This window comes from Dromaius novaehollandiae, chromosome 5 (assembly GCF_036370855.1).
Source record: "Dromaius novaehollandiae isolate bDroNov1 chromosome 5, bDroNov1.hap1, whole genome shotgun sequence".
Classification (NCBI taxonomy): Eukaryota; Metazoa; Chordata; class Aves; order Casuariiformes; family Dromaiidae; genus Dromaius; species Dromaius novaehollandiae.
In genome coordinates, this window is record NC_088102.1 from 61,632,897 (window position 1) to 61,652,757 (window position 19,861).

At 35.2% G+C, this 19,861-nt stretch overlaps 1 protein-coding gene and 1 non-coding gene across 2 annotated transcripts in view; both read right to left on the minus strand.

Moving 5' to 3' along the window:
* Positions 1-1,887: 1,887 nt before the first annotated feature.
* Positions 1,888-19,861, minus strand: part of IPO7 (importin 7) — a 38,953-nt gene continuing 20,979 nt past the window's right edge. Inside the window, exons 10-25 of the mRNA XM_064513028.1 lie at positions 19,232-19,331; positions 18,204-18,280; positions 17,705-17,821; positions 16,806-16,895; positions 16,106-16,271; positions 15,372-15,532; positions 14,340-14,468; positions 12,745-12,811; positions 12,538-12,663; positions 12,119-12,216; positions 10,572-10,667; positions 9,309-9,529; positions 9,004-9,209; positions 7,642-7,848; positions 7,154-7,270; positions 1,888-4,846 (exon numbers count right to left, since the gene is read on the minus strand). Coding sequence (XP_064369098.1) covers positions 4,749-4,846; positions 7,154-7,270; positions 7,642-7,848; positions 9,004-9,209; positions 9,309-9,529; positions 10,572-10,667; positions 12,119-12,216; positions 12,538-12,663; positions 12,745-12,811; positions 14,340-14,468; positions 15,372-15,532; positions 16,106-16,271; positions 16,806-16,895; positions 17,705-17,821; positions 18,204-18,280; positions 19,232-19,331 — 2,076 coding nt within the window. The 3' untranslated portion in view covers positions 1,888-4,748. The remainder of the gene's footprint in view (positions 4,847-7,153; positions 7,271-7,641; positions 7,849-9,003; positions 9,210-9,308; positions 9,530-10,571; positions 10,668-12,118; positions 12,217-12,537; positions 12,664-12,744; positions 12,812-14,339; positions 14,469-15,371; positions 15,533-16,105; positions 16,272-16,805; positions 16,896-17,704; positions 17,822-18,203; positions 18,281-19,231; positions 19,332-19,861) is intronic.
* On the minus strand, positions 16,425-16,606 carry LOC112985723 (small nucleolar RNA SNORA23). The gene has a single exon (XR_003259814.1). It is a non-coding gene; the product is annotated as a small nucleolar RNA SNORA23 (small nucleolar RNA).

Here is a 19,861-nt window from a genome sequence, read left to right on the forward strand (position 1 = left end):
TAAACTGTTAACACTGACATAGTAATACGCTATCGCGGAGCTGTTCGAACGTGACAGGTTTAAGAGTATTTAGGATCTCTTGCCTGGAACTCCAGAATACCAGTTTTAAGGTCCTGCAGTCATAGAAACAGCCAAAAATAGATCCATCCTGAGCAGGCCTTGTACACAGGAACAATTACAACAAGCAATTTTCCTTCTGTAGTTTCATGTTTTCTTAATGAACAACTTTCACCCAAAGTACAAATTAAAGCCATCCATTTAATCTGAGCTCCAGCAGCAGTATAATACCCAGGACAACTATTTGGGGTTTACCAAAACCCTTGTACTTCAAGAGGGATTGTGTGTTTACCAAAACCCTTGTACTTCAAGAGGGATTGTGTGTTGCATCCATCAGATCTTAAAACAGTGTTTCCTATTCTGAACTGCTTTTTCCATTTCTTGTGTCAACAGCTGAGAACATGTGGTTATAAAAAGCAAAACTATGCAAACCCGTGACTTACCCATGACTTAAAATACCACTCATTGATTGCAAAGTACTTTATAACCAGGCTACACAATACCAGACAAATGGACCTTTTTAAGGTGCATGGTTGAATATACATGAAAGGTACCACTAAAAACGGAAGAGAAAAACTAGGCTCAAGGAACTCAACTCTTCATGTTTTTACAGTTCATAGCAGCACAATAATCAAGCCTCCAAGCTCCTCTCATCTTTTTTTTCTTTTATAATGCTTTCAGGTTATTACTTACATAGTGGATTGAACAGAAATGCAGAACTGTAGTGCTCTTTGTGACTACATTTTTTAAAATAAATCAAGTGCTCACTGCTGTGTAGATTTTCAGAAGTTCACCCGGTCAGAACATGCTGGTGATCACATACCAAAGATAAGAACCAAGTTATGAGACCCCAGTTAGGCCTTTTCAACATGAAAAAAACTGGACCAACATATCTGAACTTAACGAAACCTGTTAAAATCTGTACATAGACAAATAGGTTTACAACTAATATTGAGCTAGGCATCATGTCAGTCATGACTTAGGGGATTCTTAATGCATCGGCTATGGACCTGGCAACTTCGATGCCTTGTTCTGCAGATTCCCCCCAAAGTGACTGGAGTTGTCCATATGGATCCAGTTGCTGAGACTCCAGAGGAAGGAGGGAATCATTTATCAGGGTGGTGAACACCAAGGGTCACCTAGGAGTTTGAGTATAAACAGTTTACCATTTCTGAGCAGTATTCTCAGGGGAGTTAAAAGGGTACAGATTCAGGCACAGAAAACAAAAGTGATTAGCAACAGAGAAAACACATGAAGGACTGAAAGGGAACTTGACAGAAGCATGCAAAAATAAAGATACAAAGAAGATTAATGATGTTTCTATTCTCAGTGCAAGACTTGACAGTCACAGAAGGAAAAAATACTTTTTTTAGAATAATACAATTTAATCTGTAAAACTTATTACCAGGTATCAAGAGATCCGTTGCTGGGCAGTTAAACACCTACATGTTTATCATCAGGTATTCTGTAATTAATCCACTGCAGGCTTCTTGAATCTTGCAGGAGTAATTCTAGGTTACTTACAAGACATTTGAACACAGCTTTGCTGCACTATGCCAAATTAACATTTCAGTAAGTATTATCCCTATTAATATCTTTTAAAGTGATTATCTAGGGGGAAAATATTAAACTTACCCAACATGTCAACATGAAAAAATCATATATAGCATTAGACTTCTGTATTTAATGCTTGTTATTGGTTGTGCCTAAAATCTCTCCTTGAAGAAATACTTGAGAGGAAAAATACAAATCTTAAGTAACTAGAACAGGACTCACATGTACTGTAAGAATACAGCTACATTCAAAACAACACACTGAAATAAGTGAAGATAAGGATTTGCTTTAGATGTTTATTAATCCAAGGAGATCTTCCATAATAGAAAAAACAGAGGCTTTAAACTTCCCAACTCTTCCTTTAGAGTTGCATTATTCTTGAAAAATGGAATTGGATAACTGCAAGTTCCAGGAGGAAGATCAGTTCTAAATTTGACAGAAGTGTATCACTGAAACTGATATATTGCATCACAAAATGCACTATCACCACCAACAACAATGCAAAATTGTTTTGCAATTTATATAAATACATTTCTTGGAGCAAAGGAAAGCAAAGTTCTAGTTCCATTCTTAAAAAAAAGATGCTCCTTGTTAACCAGTCTAGCAACACATAAAAGCACCCTTGAAGTAAGACTCTACTCCTCTCACAGCAAGATAAAATTTCTTCCTTGACTGGTGACTTGAAAAATAACTGTTCCAGAAATGGCCATGGCACTAAATTGTTAGTTTTCTCTCCCCCACCCCCATCTGTTTTGTATACACAGCCTTCTCACTGCTGCTCTGTCATATCTTCTACCATGAGGCAAAAGTACCTGTCCTAAAAATTCTCATTTTTTTGGGGAAGCATAACAAGATAAGCAGTTATGCAACACGTAGATGATCAGAAATGATTTATGTAAAACTGGGCATTTTCCAAGGTCAAGGAATGCACAAGAAAATGCATGCTGTACCTATGTCACCTTTTTCTACAAAAATAAAACCTCATCTAGAGATTATCTTGGGGCCAGAGTACACATATACGTGCTCATGAGTTACACATTTAAAAAAAAAGAAAAAGCTTTGCTATATGTACTTGGCCAGTCAGCTAATGAATTGAAAGTACTATTGTGGTTCTCATACCACTACTATAATGGATACTCAGGTTCAAGGCTAATTTTTATGCTTTTTCACATCAGGTGCAATATCCATCCTTTTAAATCCACAATTTGCTTTAAAGTATCCCTTTGGTATTCAGGTAGGGCAACATGGCATTTACAGTCCTGGCTCAGTCTATCACATTTGATCCCTGTGCGCAGGGAAATGTATTTTCTAAGAAAGGCAGTCCAGAGAGGAGCGAATGGAAAAACATGTTATATTTGCTTAGAGAAGCACTAGGAACTGCATAACAAATGGAAGGCTGGGAATTGTGCTGGACAGCTCATCAAGGAAACCCCAAACCACACATTCCTGCTACTCTGCTGATGCAAAAAAACACACCACACAAACCAATTTTCTGAAGACTGCATTTTGAGTATCATAATATATATATGTGCATTTCATTTTTTACAGATATAAACTCAGTTTATTTTTAACCTGTATTTAAATTTTGGAGGCTTACATTAAATTAAGGTAGCTTGTTTAATATCAATTGTAACAGCAGGTGACATTTTTATATAAAAACAGCCAAAAGAAAAAAAAACATTTGATTTAAAAGACCTGACACCAATGATCTCAAGGCAAGATCAAAAACCTATGGATTTATACTTTCAGAAAAGAAAAAGGGGGCACTTAAGCCAACCCATTCACAGCATCTCCCTGCTGGCTTCTTCATACAGTGGTTTTGATAGTGGTCCCAGAGGGAACTGTATTTTGCCTCTCTAGCTAAAATACTAGTTACTATAGCAACTTTGAAGGAAGAAAATCGTGGCTTCAAAGATTGGCAAAACTTCAAATACACTGTCTGGATCAGGCAGACAACAGCACGCACTAATGCTGGGAGTGCAAAAAGAGGGGCAATGAAATGCAAGACTAGTGCACCTGCAATGCAAGGTGCCAGGAAGAAAAAAGCATTAATTGTTCTGCAAAATTAGGGGAAAAACCCTGCATTCATAGATCAAGCCCAGGTTAGCCGAATTAATTTTTTTTTTAATAGATTCCATATATAGATGTTTCATCCACATACTTCAATCAACTCCTTTAAGAGCAGAATTTAATATCTAATTTACATGCTTCAGAGAAGGTAATTTTCTCAGTGCTTACAATAAATGTTTGTATCCAAATTTCCACTTGTACAGTGAGATCTTTAAGAAAAACAAAGGAGACAGAGGGTGTTGCTTTTTTTTTTTTTTTTTTTTTTTTTTTTTAGCAGCAATGAAATATCACTAACCCCTTTTTACATAACCGAATTCAAGTCACAACCAGAGGTGACTGCACCACAAAGTCACCAGGTACAAAACTCCTAGTTCATTTTAAATTAATAACTTGAAATTATTTTCCCCAATACATCCCTTTTTTTTTTTTTTTAATAAACAGCAAACATTTTGCTATTTTTGTACATAGGCTAGCAGGCTTGTTTCAATATGAAAGTGCTAATTCATTTACAGATTTCTCAGTTATGTAGTGCTACATTAAGTGTCCGATATTCTACATATGAACAATCTGGATAAATGGAAATGATGAAGATTAAGTAAGGCTATCTGATTACCTTATCTTATTTACATTGAAAGAATAGACACCCAATAGGAAGGGAGAACAGGGAAATAAATTGGGCAAATACTCATACTGCCACAGGTGTAAAAATTAAGTCTGCCTTCTAGCTTGTACTGTAAATGAGACATTTTAAATAGTCCTGCAGCCCATGCCTATTTTTTTCCTCAGAAAAAGAAAAGCTGCCTTCATGACATCCCCTCTTGATTTCAGATTTCCAAAGCGTGTCATTTGAAGCTTTAAATTCAGATTCTTCCTATCTTCAAAAAAACCTCTGGTTTGCTTTCCAGTATTAGGTTGCATGATCAGGTCCCACTTCTGGGGCTTTTGTCCAATCTATTTATCAATTAGTTTAGAGTGAGCTGTAGATAACATGAACCAGTTCTGGAACCACTATTGGGAGGAACACAAGCTCTTCACTACAATCACACAGTAGCAGGAAAAGTGATAATTCAATTCATTCCTGGGGCAGGGCCTCCAAAATTAAATGAAGTTGGCACAACTGGAGCATTGAATTTGTATCCTCCATGCTTTTCAATCATTTTGGATTCTAAAAACAAACAAAAAAAGATTAAAGTTTTGTGACTACATAGTATTTTGATTCTCTCAGTGATAGAGGCTTAACCCAGTGTAAAACCCAAGAAAGCAACCAGGACCCACAAAGTGGGTGGAAGCGCGGCAGGCCCCACCAACATACAGAATGAATTTAGGAAGTTTCTCAGTATCATTACAATTGTGTTTAAATGCAATTATATTTAAAAAGAAAAAGCAAATCACACTTTAGCTTTTGGGAATGAATATGTAATTTTCACATTTCAGAACAGGACCTAAACAAACGCTGGATGTCTAAAATTGCTAGCAGATGCACAGTGCTTTCTGATTAACACTGATAGACTTTTCAGTCAAATCAATAAAAGAACACATGTACACTACACAGGTATTAGTTAAATTTTCAGCATTCCTGTATGGATTCAACAATATGAGCAGAAATAGTAATAAAGCACCATCTATGACATGCCATAGCTCAGTGTATATATGGATACACACTAAAATTCCCTCCAAACTCAAGCATAGTTTGGAGATGCTAAGCAGTTTTGAGAGGTAACACATAACTCGACATAGTTTTGAGAGAAACCACTAAGTCTGTCACTTTTCATTTTCAACCAAACCTTGGAACCTTTAGGCATTTAAGGTCCACGTTTCCATCACTAACAATTATAGTTGATCTCTCTCTGGTTTTACTAGCTACATATTATGGCCTGCAAGGATTACCACAGGGCTGACTTTTTTTTTTTTTTTTTTTTTTTTTTTTTTTTTAAATACAAGCTGTTACACACCGACAACTCAAAAGTAGTCCACCATTCCATCCACCTTTACTACAGTCTAGATCATATAGCAAAAGTGTTACATTGTTCCCCACTCAAGATAAGGAAACTTGTGAGCTTTTCCTTTCCAAAATGATCTTTCTTCTCTCTGAAAAAGGTAGTGCATTTAAGACTTTTCTCCTACTTTGACATATTTGCAATCTCTCTCTTTCTGGAGATATAGGACAGCTCATATCATCTACAAGATCTGCATTTTGTCCATTTCTTTGGAAACACGATACAAAAATGTTGCCATGGAGGGGAAGCAGGGGAAAACCTGGGGAGCATCATCTTTGTCCATTCCCTGCCCCCACAATTTACAAAAGTCTCTTAGCTTATGGAAATTCTTATTATCTAGATTAATGGGAGGTAATTATATTCCAAATCCTTCTAACAGGATGTGTCCATGTGTGGTAGGTGGCCTAGATGGAGTATCAAGATGCTCTGATAATACCAAGAATTTCCTGTAAGGATCTAGTTGCTTAAGTTAACCTCCATAATCTGAACCTAACTTGCTCTATGAATAAGCAGCTGAAAAAAAAAATGAAGAAAGTTCATTTTCAGAAAATGCACAAATAGTGTATAATCTCAGTGTCTAGAGCTTGACAGGGATCACAGTGAGACTGGATTTTATATCCATTAAAAGTGGATCATTGTGGACATTTAAAAGCTTTGAGATAATTTAGGCTGTTCTCTGACATAAAATACTTATAAAATGATTATTCAGAATACCAGTCTTTTTACAGAAAGGTTTCTGAACTTCTCTTTTGAAACACCTTCCATTAACTGCTCCATAAGGAGCAGGATATGAGACTGGACAGGTGACTGACTCACAGTTCAGCCTTTAACCCAGCTTGACTTCAGAAACAGTGATATACATATATACACATGTATATACGTACACACACAGGCTTACCCTCAAACACCTGGGAAAACTAATGGAAAGAAATGAAGAAAGAAGATTTGCCCCTTTTCTGCATTTAAAAGCCTTAATCTATAATATCTGTATTGAAGAATGATAACCTGAAATATTTTATAGGCATAACAATGTGGCTTTATAGATGGATACTACATGCATGAGCTGGTATTTTCCCATCCACAGAATCACTGGCTATCCCAGGTGGCCTAGGTCACATCAGGAAATAAATTATCAGCCACTTAACGTGTTTGTCTGATATCACATGCAGTCCATCTACCTTTAGGCCATCAAATCAGTTGTTCTCAGATCCATGCAATTCTGACAAATATGCCTTTACTTACTGGGTCACTTCATTAAGATATTCCTACCATTCCTTACATCATACGGTATACAATTTGTGCCTTGAGCCTTTGCATTACCTGACAACCTTACGTCTCTCAAGTGTAAAACAATCCTGCTTTGATGAAGACATTATTAGACTTGAATTATAAGCATTTTTGTCTTGTGATTCCTGAGCACGTTAACAGCATTTAAAGAGCAAAAAGCAATTAACAGTATAAAGAGGGGAAAATACCATGTGCTGCCCGCCTCTGATCTGCCAGAGTTGCTATGTCCTGCAATTGTTTTCTTTGTTCTTCATTAAGACCCTGTGTCAAAGTTTGGTACCACACAGGGTTACGATTCTGAATTGCTGCAAGAGAAGGAAAATGTTCATTGAATATTCCATAACTCAAAACTTGTTAACTCACTATCGTTTTAATCAGAGTAATATTCTGATCAACCCCATTATTGTTACATAATTTAAGAAATTTAAAAACACTAATATAACCTCTAACACTTCTTCCTTCTTTCCAGAAATCTACTCCAGTGTCTCCCCCTGCTCTAAGAGTATGGTGCTCTTTTTCCCTTTCCAGAGAAGGAACTCATTTAAAATACAAACTGGAAAGCCTGCTTGGAAGCTTTCAACAAGCTCTAGTTTACAGTACTAGTCCTATAGCTGATTTTCCAAAACACTAAAATTAAGTTAAAATATAACTTTTTGGCCAGGAAAGAATTACTTACTCTGAAAAATTGTTTTAAATATTTGATATTCATCAACAGGGTTGTCCTCATCATCAATAATTGTTGAATAGCCTTCCAAAGCAGTCTCTTCAGCATCATCTTCTTCCCAGTCTTCATCATCTCCATCTTCACCGGCCTGTTTTGCCAGAATCTCTAGATATTCTTGACCATCTTCATCAATGTCATCTTCATCACTCCCCAATTCCTCTGAGTTAAATATCACACACACACAAAAGTTTATCCCAGTAGTAACAGCAACTCTTTAGGAAGTTGCCTGATTATGTGAAACAGGCAATGGCATCAGACTAGAAAGGGAGAAGCTCTTTTAACAACTCTCCCAGTGCCATGGTCTACTCTACTGTTCCTTACTTAAAGCAACAGTGTAAGTGGGAACAGGAGATTTTGTCACAGAAACAAACAGAAAAACGTGTATACAAATAGTTTGAAAGAGTACTTCGTGCAAGATTAAGCAAGGCATCATTCCTGCTCAAAAAAAGTCTGAAATAATTTGATGAAAATGGACATTTAAAGGGGTATTTAAAAGTGCCAGGAAAAGAATGCTTGAGAAACACAACATGTAATGGCATGAACAAGTTATAACAAGAATAGCTTGGAGCCCAGAAGTCATTAGCAGAGATCAAGAAACCTCGCTTAAAGTAGATGGAAGAAAACCAACAGGTATTTTTTGTATGAGGAAAGCTGTTCCAAATAATCATTCCCAAAGACACAAGCTGATGATAGAAAGACAAAAATAGGGAGTAAGAGTGGAAAGCTTATGCAGACTATAGGGCAAGGTGGACAAAACAGAAATACAGGGGAAGTGGTACATAATGTTGAGCTTCATATAAGGATGGCAAAAGGAGTGGAAAACTTGTGAAAAGACTTTATGGAGAAGAAACTCTATAAAGGCTGATGAGGTTGAGGTTAAATTAGTCCAGAAAAAGTTACAAGAACTGTCATTTTCAATACACAGCTAAAAACCCCAGCAGTTCACATGACACTTTGTAATATATAGTTGAAACTGTGCAGTGGAGCAGGATTCCTGGAAACTTCTTCTAATAACCCATAACCATCATTCAAATGGGAAACGTACCCCAACAACAATTCCTTTCAGAAATGACAGCAGCCACACACAAAAGTTAGCTTGACAGAGCTTCAAAGAAATTCAGTTTAGGAAACTAGCTTGTACAAGAAATCAGAAATAAGTCAAATATGCTTGAAAGGCATTAAAAGGATGCCCCGTGTCTTACCACATGGTTGCCTTTTGGAATTAAGGAACTGTGAAGAGTTGCATGAAAGAACTGATCATCTCCAACAGGAAAAATAAAAAATAGAACATAACCGATATTTCGGTTTCTGTACCTGTTTCCTCATCTTCTTCAGCTTCATCATCATCATCGCTGTCATTTTCATGCTCTGCATGACAAGCATATGCTCTTTTCAATCCATTAAATAAAAGAATAAAAGCTGGCAGGATCTGTCCAGCAACTTGATTTAAAACCTGTGGTATTTGCTCCAGATCAATAAGAGCACACAAGCCAAGCACACACATTTTTCTGTCATGAAGTCTGCAAAACAAAATAGTTACAAATTTTGTTATGATCTAGAAGCAGGTAATATAGTAATACACCACAGAGGATAATCTTCAAAATTAGAAACACACTTACCCCAAGAAACAGTCTACATCATTAAGCCACTGTGTTATGAAGTGATTAGTGACAGGCTCCACATTATTGGGAAAACGAAGATTTTCCAAGGTATTTAATAGTAGATGAGGATTGTAATACAAAGCAGCTATGGCAACCTGGAGGCACATTGTTCGCAGTTCACTTGTTTTCACTTCTCTGGTCAATCTCTCTAAAGCAGCTTCCACAAATAAGGGTATGCACTGGAAGAGTGAGAACCATTACAACTTTAGTACTCAAAAATCAGTAATCAGTTCTGTAGTTCTATATTTCACACTACAGTTGAAAGGTGGCACATAACCAGTCTGGTAGATGAAAATCTTTTCCCCTTTCTAGTACATCTTCATATTTGACCTGTACTAGCAGTTAAATATTATTCCAATTTTACATTCCCTGTATTTATCTACCAATCTACTCTGAGGACATGGGTTTTGTGACATTATGCACAGTATGTTTAATTCCTGGTACTGTAATTCTGCATTTAAAAAAACAGAAAGAGAAAAACCTATAAACTATGAACTCCAGAAAAATTATTTTTAAATATCCACCCCAAAAAAGAGATGGCATTAACATAAGCCATTCCAAGAAAAAAAGCTATTCAAAGGAGTAGCCTCTTCAGATATGCCATACTAAAAAAAAAAAAAAACCATCTGCTATAGAAGTTTTTGCTTCATATAAATTAAAAATAAGAATTTGCAGGGAGCATATTCACAAGTATTAAAAAACGCATACAAAAAATGCTCAAGTATCATACAGAGCTTGGCATGTACATAAAGGAAGGGCAGGGACATTTCTCTCTCAAATTCAAACTTCCATATGTGCTTAATGAAATCTGATTCCCTCTGACATTAACTGGGATTCTAGGAACTTCATTTTTATTTCAAAGTTAACAACTTGACAAATTCAATCATTTTCATGAATATTCACTAGAATCAATTTAGAATATAATTAATCAAATTTTAGAATTAATATGCTCCTAAAATGGTACTCTTCCAGATTCAGGCAAATGCTTTACATGAAGAGTTTTGTAACATTTTAAATTCTGGAGGCAAAGTATGCAATAACCATTTCTTCAGTTCTATTACTGCACAGTAGTACTTGCAACACTGAAGTAAAAGACAGGATTATTAGTCAAACTGCAAGAACTTCTTCTTAACAGAACTCTTCATGTTAATGCATAATCAACTCATATTGAAAGTACGATTCTTTCATATATTACTTACAGTAATCAGAGTTGTTACTAACCTGATCAATACCACGCCCTTTACACTGAAGAATAATTACTTCTAAAAGCTTTGCTGCATGACATTCTGCATCTTCTCCAGCAACTCCTGTAAGGACCTGAAAAATAACAATTATTGCTGATATCGCTTTAAGAAGTATTTTATATATGCTGCATGGCTTTGAAAAACTGATACAAATTTAGATCCTCTATTACAATACTAGCATAAACATCCATCAGTGAAGAAGCCAGATCTACAGCAATGGCTCAGTGTCACAACTACAGATTGAAACATTGCTCAGTGTGGCTGCAACTAATCTACCTGTACAAATATTAAACAGAATGGATACAAAGCTTACACTAGTAACTGTTTAAGCATTAGCTGCCACTTTGAAAGGCTTTATTTTCATACATAGAATGAGAAATCTTAAGCATTCATGTATCAAATCTTGTAGAAACTGAACTTGCAGTATTTGGGGAATTCAATGGGAGACCACACAACAGTACCCTATAATTTCTGTGTCAAAGATTTATTGTGCTCAGGTAATAAAACATTAAGCACTAAGGCCAATTTTTTTTGTTGTTTGTTTAGTAATAAAGTTTAAGTATTTACAGTTGGTCTAATCAACCTGGCTGCAACTTCTTTTCAAATAAAGGCTGGCAAGAGTTGTTCACAATAAAATTCAAACATCTTCAGAAGAATTATTATGGAGAGGGCAGGTGACTGTTCACCACAGAGTTAGACACATGACATACTGAAGTGGAAAAGTAAAATCCCTACAGATTAGTATTAGAGATTGTAAAATATTAACACCACCTTATAGAGAAGCATTCATATGCTTACATAGGGCTAGCATTCTGGAAAGCTTTGTCCTCTATGTATCAACTGGATAAAGAAAGCTCACTTGGCAGCTGCCTATAACATAACGGAACTGAAGAACTAAGTTAAATACGGAAATACTGCCCAAAGTAGTCACTGCACTGAGACAGAATAATTGGATTCTGCTCCAAGCTTTAGATACTGATCTGGCATGAGCCCGGGAAAAATAACTCCTTATTCCTATGCCTCTACTTCCCACCCCTACACACTTGATTTAGAGAATAGATTTAAAATCTTTAGCATACATATGTGGTGTGGGGTATCACAGCCATAGTGAGGCTACAAATCTCAGATAAAGGAAAGTAGCTACCTTTTGCAATAGGCATACACATCTTTTGCCAGCCCATATACGTATGATGTGTATTACACAAATATATATACACGAAAAATGGAGTGTTTAATTTGCTTTTGTTGTATATGATTTATTTTTCCCTTTTAGCAAAAACATACTTCTAGAATTTGATTTAACCTCTTTTCATTTCTCTGTAATAGCTTCATAATTCATGGAATCATAGAAGATGCTAAATAGCATAATGCTTTAAGAGCAGACATCAAACCTCTCCAGTTTTACAGCCTGCTGTTATGAAATAAAGTACCCAGTCTAACAATGTATAACTTCAGAGATTGCAGGTTTGGTATTTTCCTATTCCCTGAGTAAGCATCTTCAGATAAACAAAGGAATCTACTTACCTTCTTGCACATACTGTAAATCATTTCAAGGTATTTTGTGTCTGACAGAAGTGTATCTGTATCAACAGTGACATAATTATGCAAGAGAGGCATCATATCTGTATTAAAAGAAAAATAATCAAAGTTAGATACTGTTTTCACATTTTATGAGGCCAGGTGTTAAAATCATGTTGAAAGCTATATATTAATAAATTAACCACAGTTCTTGCTTAGTGTTTTTCAAGATAAGTGTGCATCTAATCATAGATGCCTTAAAAATTCTGGTTGCTAGAACAGCAGAATAAAGTACTGCAAATGTAACCTCATTTGAATATTCTCCTAACATTTCAATCAAGATGCAATTTATTTTATGCTTGAAATCAAATATATGAAAACATTAATTTTATTATATATGAAATAAATTTATTAGTATTCCTTACCAGTAAAATAATCAAAGCCATCCTGCTGAAAGACTTCAAAAACAAGAGGAAGAAGCTGCCACATTTGTGCAGAAACTTGTTGACAGGTCAGGCTATGAGCCAAGGAAAAGATCTCCTCATAGAACTCTAAAACATAAACAGAATGACATTAAATTTAATGTCAATCACATACACTTAAATAATTAAACCAGACAAAAGTATACATACCTAATACATGCTGCTGCAAAACTGTTCCAATCACTTGCAAACAGATCCCCTCCAGCTGCTGGGTAATCTGAAAAATGAAATTTATGTCTGTTTTCAATCCTCTGAAATTGGAATTAAACACATTTTAAATAAAATTACTCAAAGCTGTTTCTCTTTAGAGAATATTCTAAAATAACATTGAAATTTCTATTTTAGAGCACTAAATGTATAAGAGCAGCACTTTTAACGATCTGTAAAATAGTTTAACATGAGGTGTTTTTGGAATACTTTGAGTATTGGAAAAATCTCATTTAGCAGTATACTAAAAAAAAAAAAAAAAAAAAAAAAAAAAAAAAAAAAAAAGCCCAACAGTAACCTTACACAATGCTTCATCCCCACTAAAACACAGTCAGTGTTATGTCAGCCATGTAAGCAATGAAAGTTCCAGGAAGTATTTTACTATTCCAGAAAGTTGAGATTTCAAAACCCCCAAAACCTAATTTAGACTGATTGTCCACATACCATATGAACATCTCAAGTGCTCATCTACAGATTCAGACACTCTTCCTAATGAATATTTATCTGTGGAACAGCTAACAGTCAGTAACCCGATGGCTAAGGCACTCACCTTGCACAGAAACAAATAAGGGTTGAGTTCTGGTCTTAGCTAGATAGAACAGGATTGGAACACTGGTCATCTTGGGTGAGATGTCCCTAAAGCTAGGTATTTACTGATCAACTTTTTCCAATCAGGTTCATCAGGACAAGCACATTGTTACAAAAACTCTCCATTTAGATTAAGAATTTGTTGACAAAAATAAGTACACAAAAAAATCTGCTGAGCAGCTTTAGCAAGCATGTCAATAGCCAAACTGTTCCTTGGTTTGTTGCATGGCAGCACTCGGTTCTGACCCTGGGCACACAGAATTCCCACTATGCTTCCTTAGTCAAGCCTTCAGAGCTCTCAGAGAAAATCATTTAGTTACTGAAAAACTGTAATGCATTTATCAAAAAAACAGTAGCTGACTTTGCCAAGAAGCATTTTGACCAGCCAAAGAATCTTTTGAACAAGCTATATTCTGGCTAGAAGTTAGTCTGCTCAGTACAATAAAACTAAATAATACAGTCTGCATCACACTGGAGAGTTCAGCAGTACAGATTAGGCAGGTAAGCTAAACTGTCATTTAGCATAGTTACAACAGCTATTTTTGCAGACACTGATACTGTTAAAAAGAACAAAATAAGGAGTTAATACTCAAAACTAACTGAAGTTTCATCTCTTTTGTTTCAAGGGCAGACACTATCAAATCAGATATTTTTTCAGAAAAAATGACACAGTTCCATTTGCTAGAGACAAGCTGATGAAAAACAGCTTCCGTCCATTTGAACGAGAACCTGGATTTTTACAAGAAATACTGAGGCAACATTTATGGTGTCTGTGACGTGAGAAACATGATCCACTCTTACATCTTTGTGGCATCATAAGTACTTCACTGTTTTAAGAGATTTTTGGCTGAAAGAACAGATTTCCAGATAATGTCATGTACACAGTAACTACGAAAGACTTTTCAGTGTCTTAGACAATGAACATTGGCTTTAAAGTAATTTTTACTCACTTCCTTGTGATCTTCAACTACACTTAGAAGTGTGTCAATAGTATTCAAGATTCCCATTGCTGTCACTGCTTTGTCATCACTGCCCTCTTCATCTGGTCCAGTTTGTATCACCTGGTTAAATGTCATTGCCTAGATGTAACAGGAAAACAACCCATAAATGTGTCATTCAATGCGGATGTGCTTGAAGATGAAGAATGATTGCACAAGTCTGGTATTCTACACAATGAATTTAACAAGGACCTAAGAAAATGTGCATGAATATTAGAAGTTCACTATCTCTATTCCAGAGTTTGTTTTTGAAGTTGATAAAACTTGAAAATTAAACCATTTGCACAGTTACCATTTATCCATACATGAATAAGAAGATTTGCCAACTATAAATGGCATAGCTTTCCACATAAAGGAATAAATTTTCTACAAGTAAATTTTTCTGACACAAGGTTTAATTCGTAGCTGAACTGCACCACTTTGCAGGCATTCCCAAAAAGGATATACAAACAACTTCGATGTAAAGGCCTTTTATAAATAAGCACAGAGCTGACCTCTCTGCTTTTGAAATCATTAGTACAACTTGCTAGATATGGACACTCAAGCTCTGAATCTCTCCTGCAAATAAACTTCATATTCAATTTTATTTTCACATTACATTCAAGATCACATTATTTTCACACCAAATTTGTTATTAAAAATCTGTTCTTTATTTCTCATTTTAAAACAGAAAAAGTAGCTAAGTCATATCAGAAAGATTATCTAAAACATGCTACTAAAATTCATTACTAACACTGTCAGGATAAAATAAGGATAAGGCTTTCTTGTACATTTCTACTATCATTCTTAGAAACTTCCGTTTAGTTCAAGTTATGAAGCCACCTTTGAGCAAAAAACAAACTAAATGTAGAAGAAAACTTCCAGTATTAATGCATTTAACCAGGCTGGCTTGATAGTAACTAATGACTGACTGCCAGCTACTTCCATTTTAAACACCAATCTCCCACATATTAAACAACTTTCCAAGTCACCAGAAAGTCTTACCAAATGCTGTGTCATTTCTACAGCAATTGGGGTAACTTCTTCACTGTATTCACAGATCATTTTCTGAATCACATTAGTAAGATCATCATTTTCAGTCTCCCTTATAATATGAAGTAAAGCTTGCATTACAGGTCTAATGAATGGAGTAATATATTCTTTAGCTGTAAAACAAATAGAAATTAATGTATGAATTGACATAAATCTTACAATATCACAGTATCGGTATAAGAAAGTCAATATAAGCATTTTTGTCAACTTAGCCAAAGCATTTGATAGAGAATTTATGCTTGCTTCGTGGATTTTATGCCATCTTCAGGAATACTAAGTAATGAAAAGCCTGCCAGAACAAACCTTTCTTTTCTTAATAAATTTGGACATGAAGAATGAATGTATGCTGAGTTAGATACATTCATATGGCCACTATATTTCTGATTCAATAATTAGGAGGTGTGAAACCAGATATATTCTATCATGATAAATTTCATTCATCTGAACCTTAGAAAAATGATTTTATTGTTTATAAAAACAGCAGCCAGCTGGAAAATTACAAATAAGTGACTACAAATTACAATTGTGAGGAGCGAATTAACATCACAGAACCATATAATAAACCTCTCTGAGTGTAGTTACATTAATGCCTATTCCATTAAAACAATGAATTAAAGTAGTGTATGTTTCTAAAGAAAACATCTAAGTACAGTAGGTTTCCTGTGGTTTTATGAAAAGAGGGATACCTTTCTCTTGATTACTGATGAGAACTTGAAGTGCTATGGCAGCTTCCACTTTCACAGGCATTTCCCTATCATCTATCAGACATCGTCTTGTGAGTTCTAAGGCTGTCTGAAGATTCTGGTCACTCTTAAATTTGACTTCGCAAAAATAATGAAGGACCCAGCAAGCCTGAAAAAAGACACTGATTGAATTCAGAGTTACATAAACTACAAACTGGATTATGACTATCTGTATACAAAACCAATAGCCTAAGCAATTTATTATTCAATTTGAACTACAACTATGGCTAACTAAAGATACTAGAAAGTTTTTAACAGATGAAGATGTTTGAGAGTTTGGAGGCTGGTCAGTGGGAGGCTTGTCTTTCAGACATCACTAGACCAGTACTATGATCTCAAGCTCATCTTTGGCCACAGGTTTTGTGTGAGCAGTACGGTCTAAATGCAGAACACAAATAGACCATACCGCTAGACACAGACAGAAAACTATGCACACTGTTCTGCAGCCATTTTAATGCTAAAACAATTGCTATTTAAAAGCACGCTATGTATAAAGACTGATAGTAATTACTGAAATAAGCATACAATTTATTACAAAAAAGGTGCAAATAAAAGCATCTCTCAGAGGAAAAAAATGATTAAGGAAATATCCCTAAACTCTTCAGTTGGAAGAGACAGTATCTTAACAGTAGATCTTTCTTACCCGCGCTCTCATGTAACCCAGCTCACTGCTGAAGAGAGGGAACACATGATTCTGCAACATATATTCCATCTGATCTTTGTATATCTTCTTCTGTCAGAATATCAACACATCAGTTTGTGATTTTACAGGCAAATGCACTTCTAATCCAATAAATAATGACATATATTGACGTGTGAACTGCGTAACAAAACCCTTACACTTTTAACCTCCCCCCTTACTAAAAATCTATTAAGCAACATTAAAATTCCACATCAGTAATTAAACTTGAATGCTACATGTTTGGAACTGACCTTCATCATTTTCAACAAAAATAAACACATTATTTTTCCTCTCATTTTTGGACTCCTAAAGACAACTTTTGCTTGGCAGTATGCTACTCTGACACCAAAAGCAAAAGTGGTCAGAGAAACTTCTAAGTCATGGTCCAAGCAACACAAATCTATGACCTTCATCTCATCCACTACCATTCTAATTCAGCAATGTTGCTAATTTTACTTTATTTCCCCTCTTCTATACACAGAAAAGATCTCACTGAAACATCAGCTTCTCAATGGATCTTTTTACTTCCTTCCACTAAAAAAAAAAAAAAAAGTAGTTAAGTAGGACAGGAAACTGTGCAGCAATTCTTATTAGAAGCAGCACATAACTTAAGAGCTTCAAACAACAAGTCATCTGTTGAACAGGACCTGATAAAACTTATGTAATTAAGCTGACAATGTTCAAAAATGAAATAATAAAGTTCAACAGCTAAAAAAGAACCTGTGATGTCTGTTCCAAAAGTTGTAAACTCAACATGCTGTTCTCACTTCTTCTAAACCATTAGGAAGGAAATTACGTGGAAAAAATGAAAGAAGAAAAATACAGAGAACCAAGAGAATCGCCAGACTGATTTTGCTTACTTTCAGGAGAATTTCAGCCAAAGAGCCGATCATATGTAGAGCACCATCCTTCTTACGAGGGTCAGCATTTGGCTCTGTAAGGATCTGATAACAAAATCCCATTGTCTTCTGCAAGACCTAGATTATATGCAAGGACAGTTAGTCAAAGTATTTCAACTAATTGTGTCATGTACCATTGGAAGCGCTCTCAAATGCTCAAATTGTGTAAATCTAAATCTCCTCCAAGCCCAGAATTTGGCCAGCACTTTATGTCTCTACTATAACACACAAGATTGCTGATATACTGGCCTTAGGGGAACTGGCAAACACAAACTCAAATTCACATAAATAGACTAGTGCCAAATAAATTTGAGAAAAATTATAGATTTTAGTGTATTATGATATGACATACAGAGCAAAAATTTTATCAATTGCTCTTTCAGCAAAAAAACCAGAGAATATCAGCTAAATCAGGGTCACATATGTGTTTAATGCAAAGTGAAATACTTGAATAGCTTACCTCTTTCCTTTTACTACATGATGTAAACAATAGTGTCTGAGCAGCAGTTGTTGGAGAAATGAAGTCTTCAAATACATCTATTAAGTAAATGTAACAGGTAAAAATTTTTGTCCTTTAATACAACTCATGATGCTAAAGTCATCTAATAGTCTAACGTAAAACAAAGAAGCAATAATTTTCCAGGTTGTTTAGCTGGTTAATTGTGCTTTCCTATTACAGATATCAAGACCAAAAAACTGTGACACAGGTTTGGAGTTTTATGACATACAGCTGTTTCATCTTTTCCATGATCACTGCCTCCACGTCTAATTTCAAATTGCAAGGCTTCCCATTTTCAGAATAAATCTTTTGTAGATATAGAAGCAGACATAGTGATACACTGAAATACGTTATTTGCTGTAGTCAAGCACACAACTGGTTGAGTCAAAAATGCTTGGTTTCTTATTTCTCTGCAAAGAGAATTATCAGAGCCCTGTATAATACCTGTACTGTTTTATAAGTCTGCTCCTGACCTGAGGGCAACCCCCCTCCCCTCCAAACCCATCAAGATTCCTTGTTTTAGCCACATAAAAGTCCTAACGGAAGGAGGACTATTGTGGTATTTTATTTACCATGATGGTAAATCTATTCTCACCTATGCCACATTTGAAATTCCTTAATATAGTAAAAAAAATATAAGGCCTGAAAAGCTACTGTAAAAATTTAATAACATTAAACTTATGTAATTACTGTAAGCTAGACCTGGATTGTTTATCTAATGAAAACTACATAATAGTCAAAATTAGCTACTTTTTCAAATGCAGAAACAACTGTACCATGGTTGAGACGTAAGTTACCTGTTATTCACACCAGGATATCCAAAGTTAACTACATGAAACTGTATTACTTGGTTAATACAACCCCCCCCCCCATTTTTTTTTTTTTTTTTTAAGGCTTAAGTTATCTTTGCTTTCACAAAAAACTACAGAAATACTCTGGCTCTGTGTGAAGCTGTATTTTAACATGAGAAGTAGATTTTAAATTCTCACCAAATTTCATGCGAATATATTCATATGGATCTTCTTGCCAAAGCTCTTCATCAGCATCTGTATAGCACATCAATGGAAAAATAACATCTTGGATAATTCCCTGAAATAAAAAAAAAGTTGAAAGCAAGCTAGTTCTTTTTAAAGCAATCTCTATATTCTGTCCTGTATTTAACACAAACCAGATTTTGTACCATCTATCAGTTTTGATACAAAATGGTAACACTGTGAAATTATTCCAACATACCATTTTATGTACTGCCTTAAAGAAAGAGAACCCAGTATATTTTAACTTTAGGTAGAAACACAATACAATGCAGACTATTAGGTTTGCTTTGGATAACAGCACGTAGAGATGATTTAATGACATAAATTCAGTAGCTATAATCTTCAAATTTGCTGTGTTGTTCTATTATATTATATAATCCTTAACAGTAAAACACCAAGGATTGACACCAAATCATTTAATTTGGATGTCTCATGTACAGTGTCAAGTTTTACTTAAAATTTTAAAACTTTGGAGTACTTCTCAATCTCTCTGCTCAGGCAGCAACACTACTTTGATGCTGCAAATATATGTTGAAATTCTGTTCAAATTTCAAGAGCGCCACTCAAACTAAGCTGTATATTGGC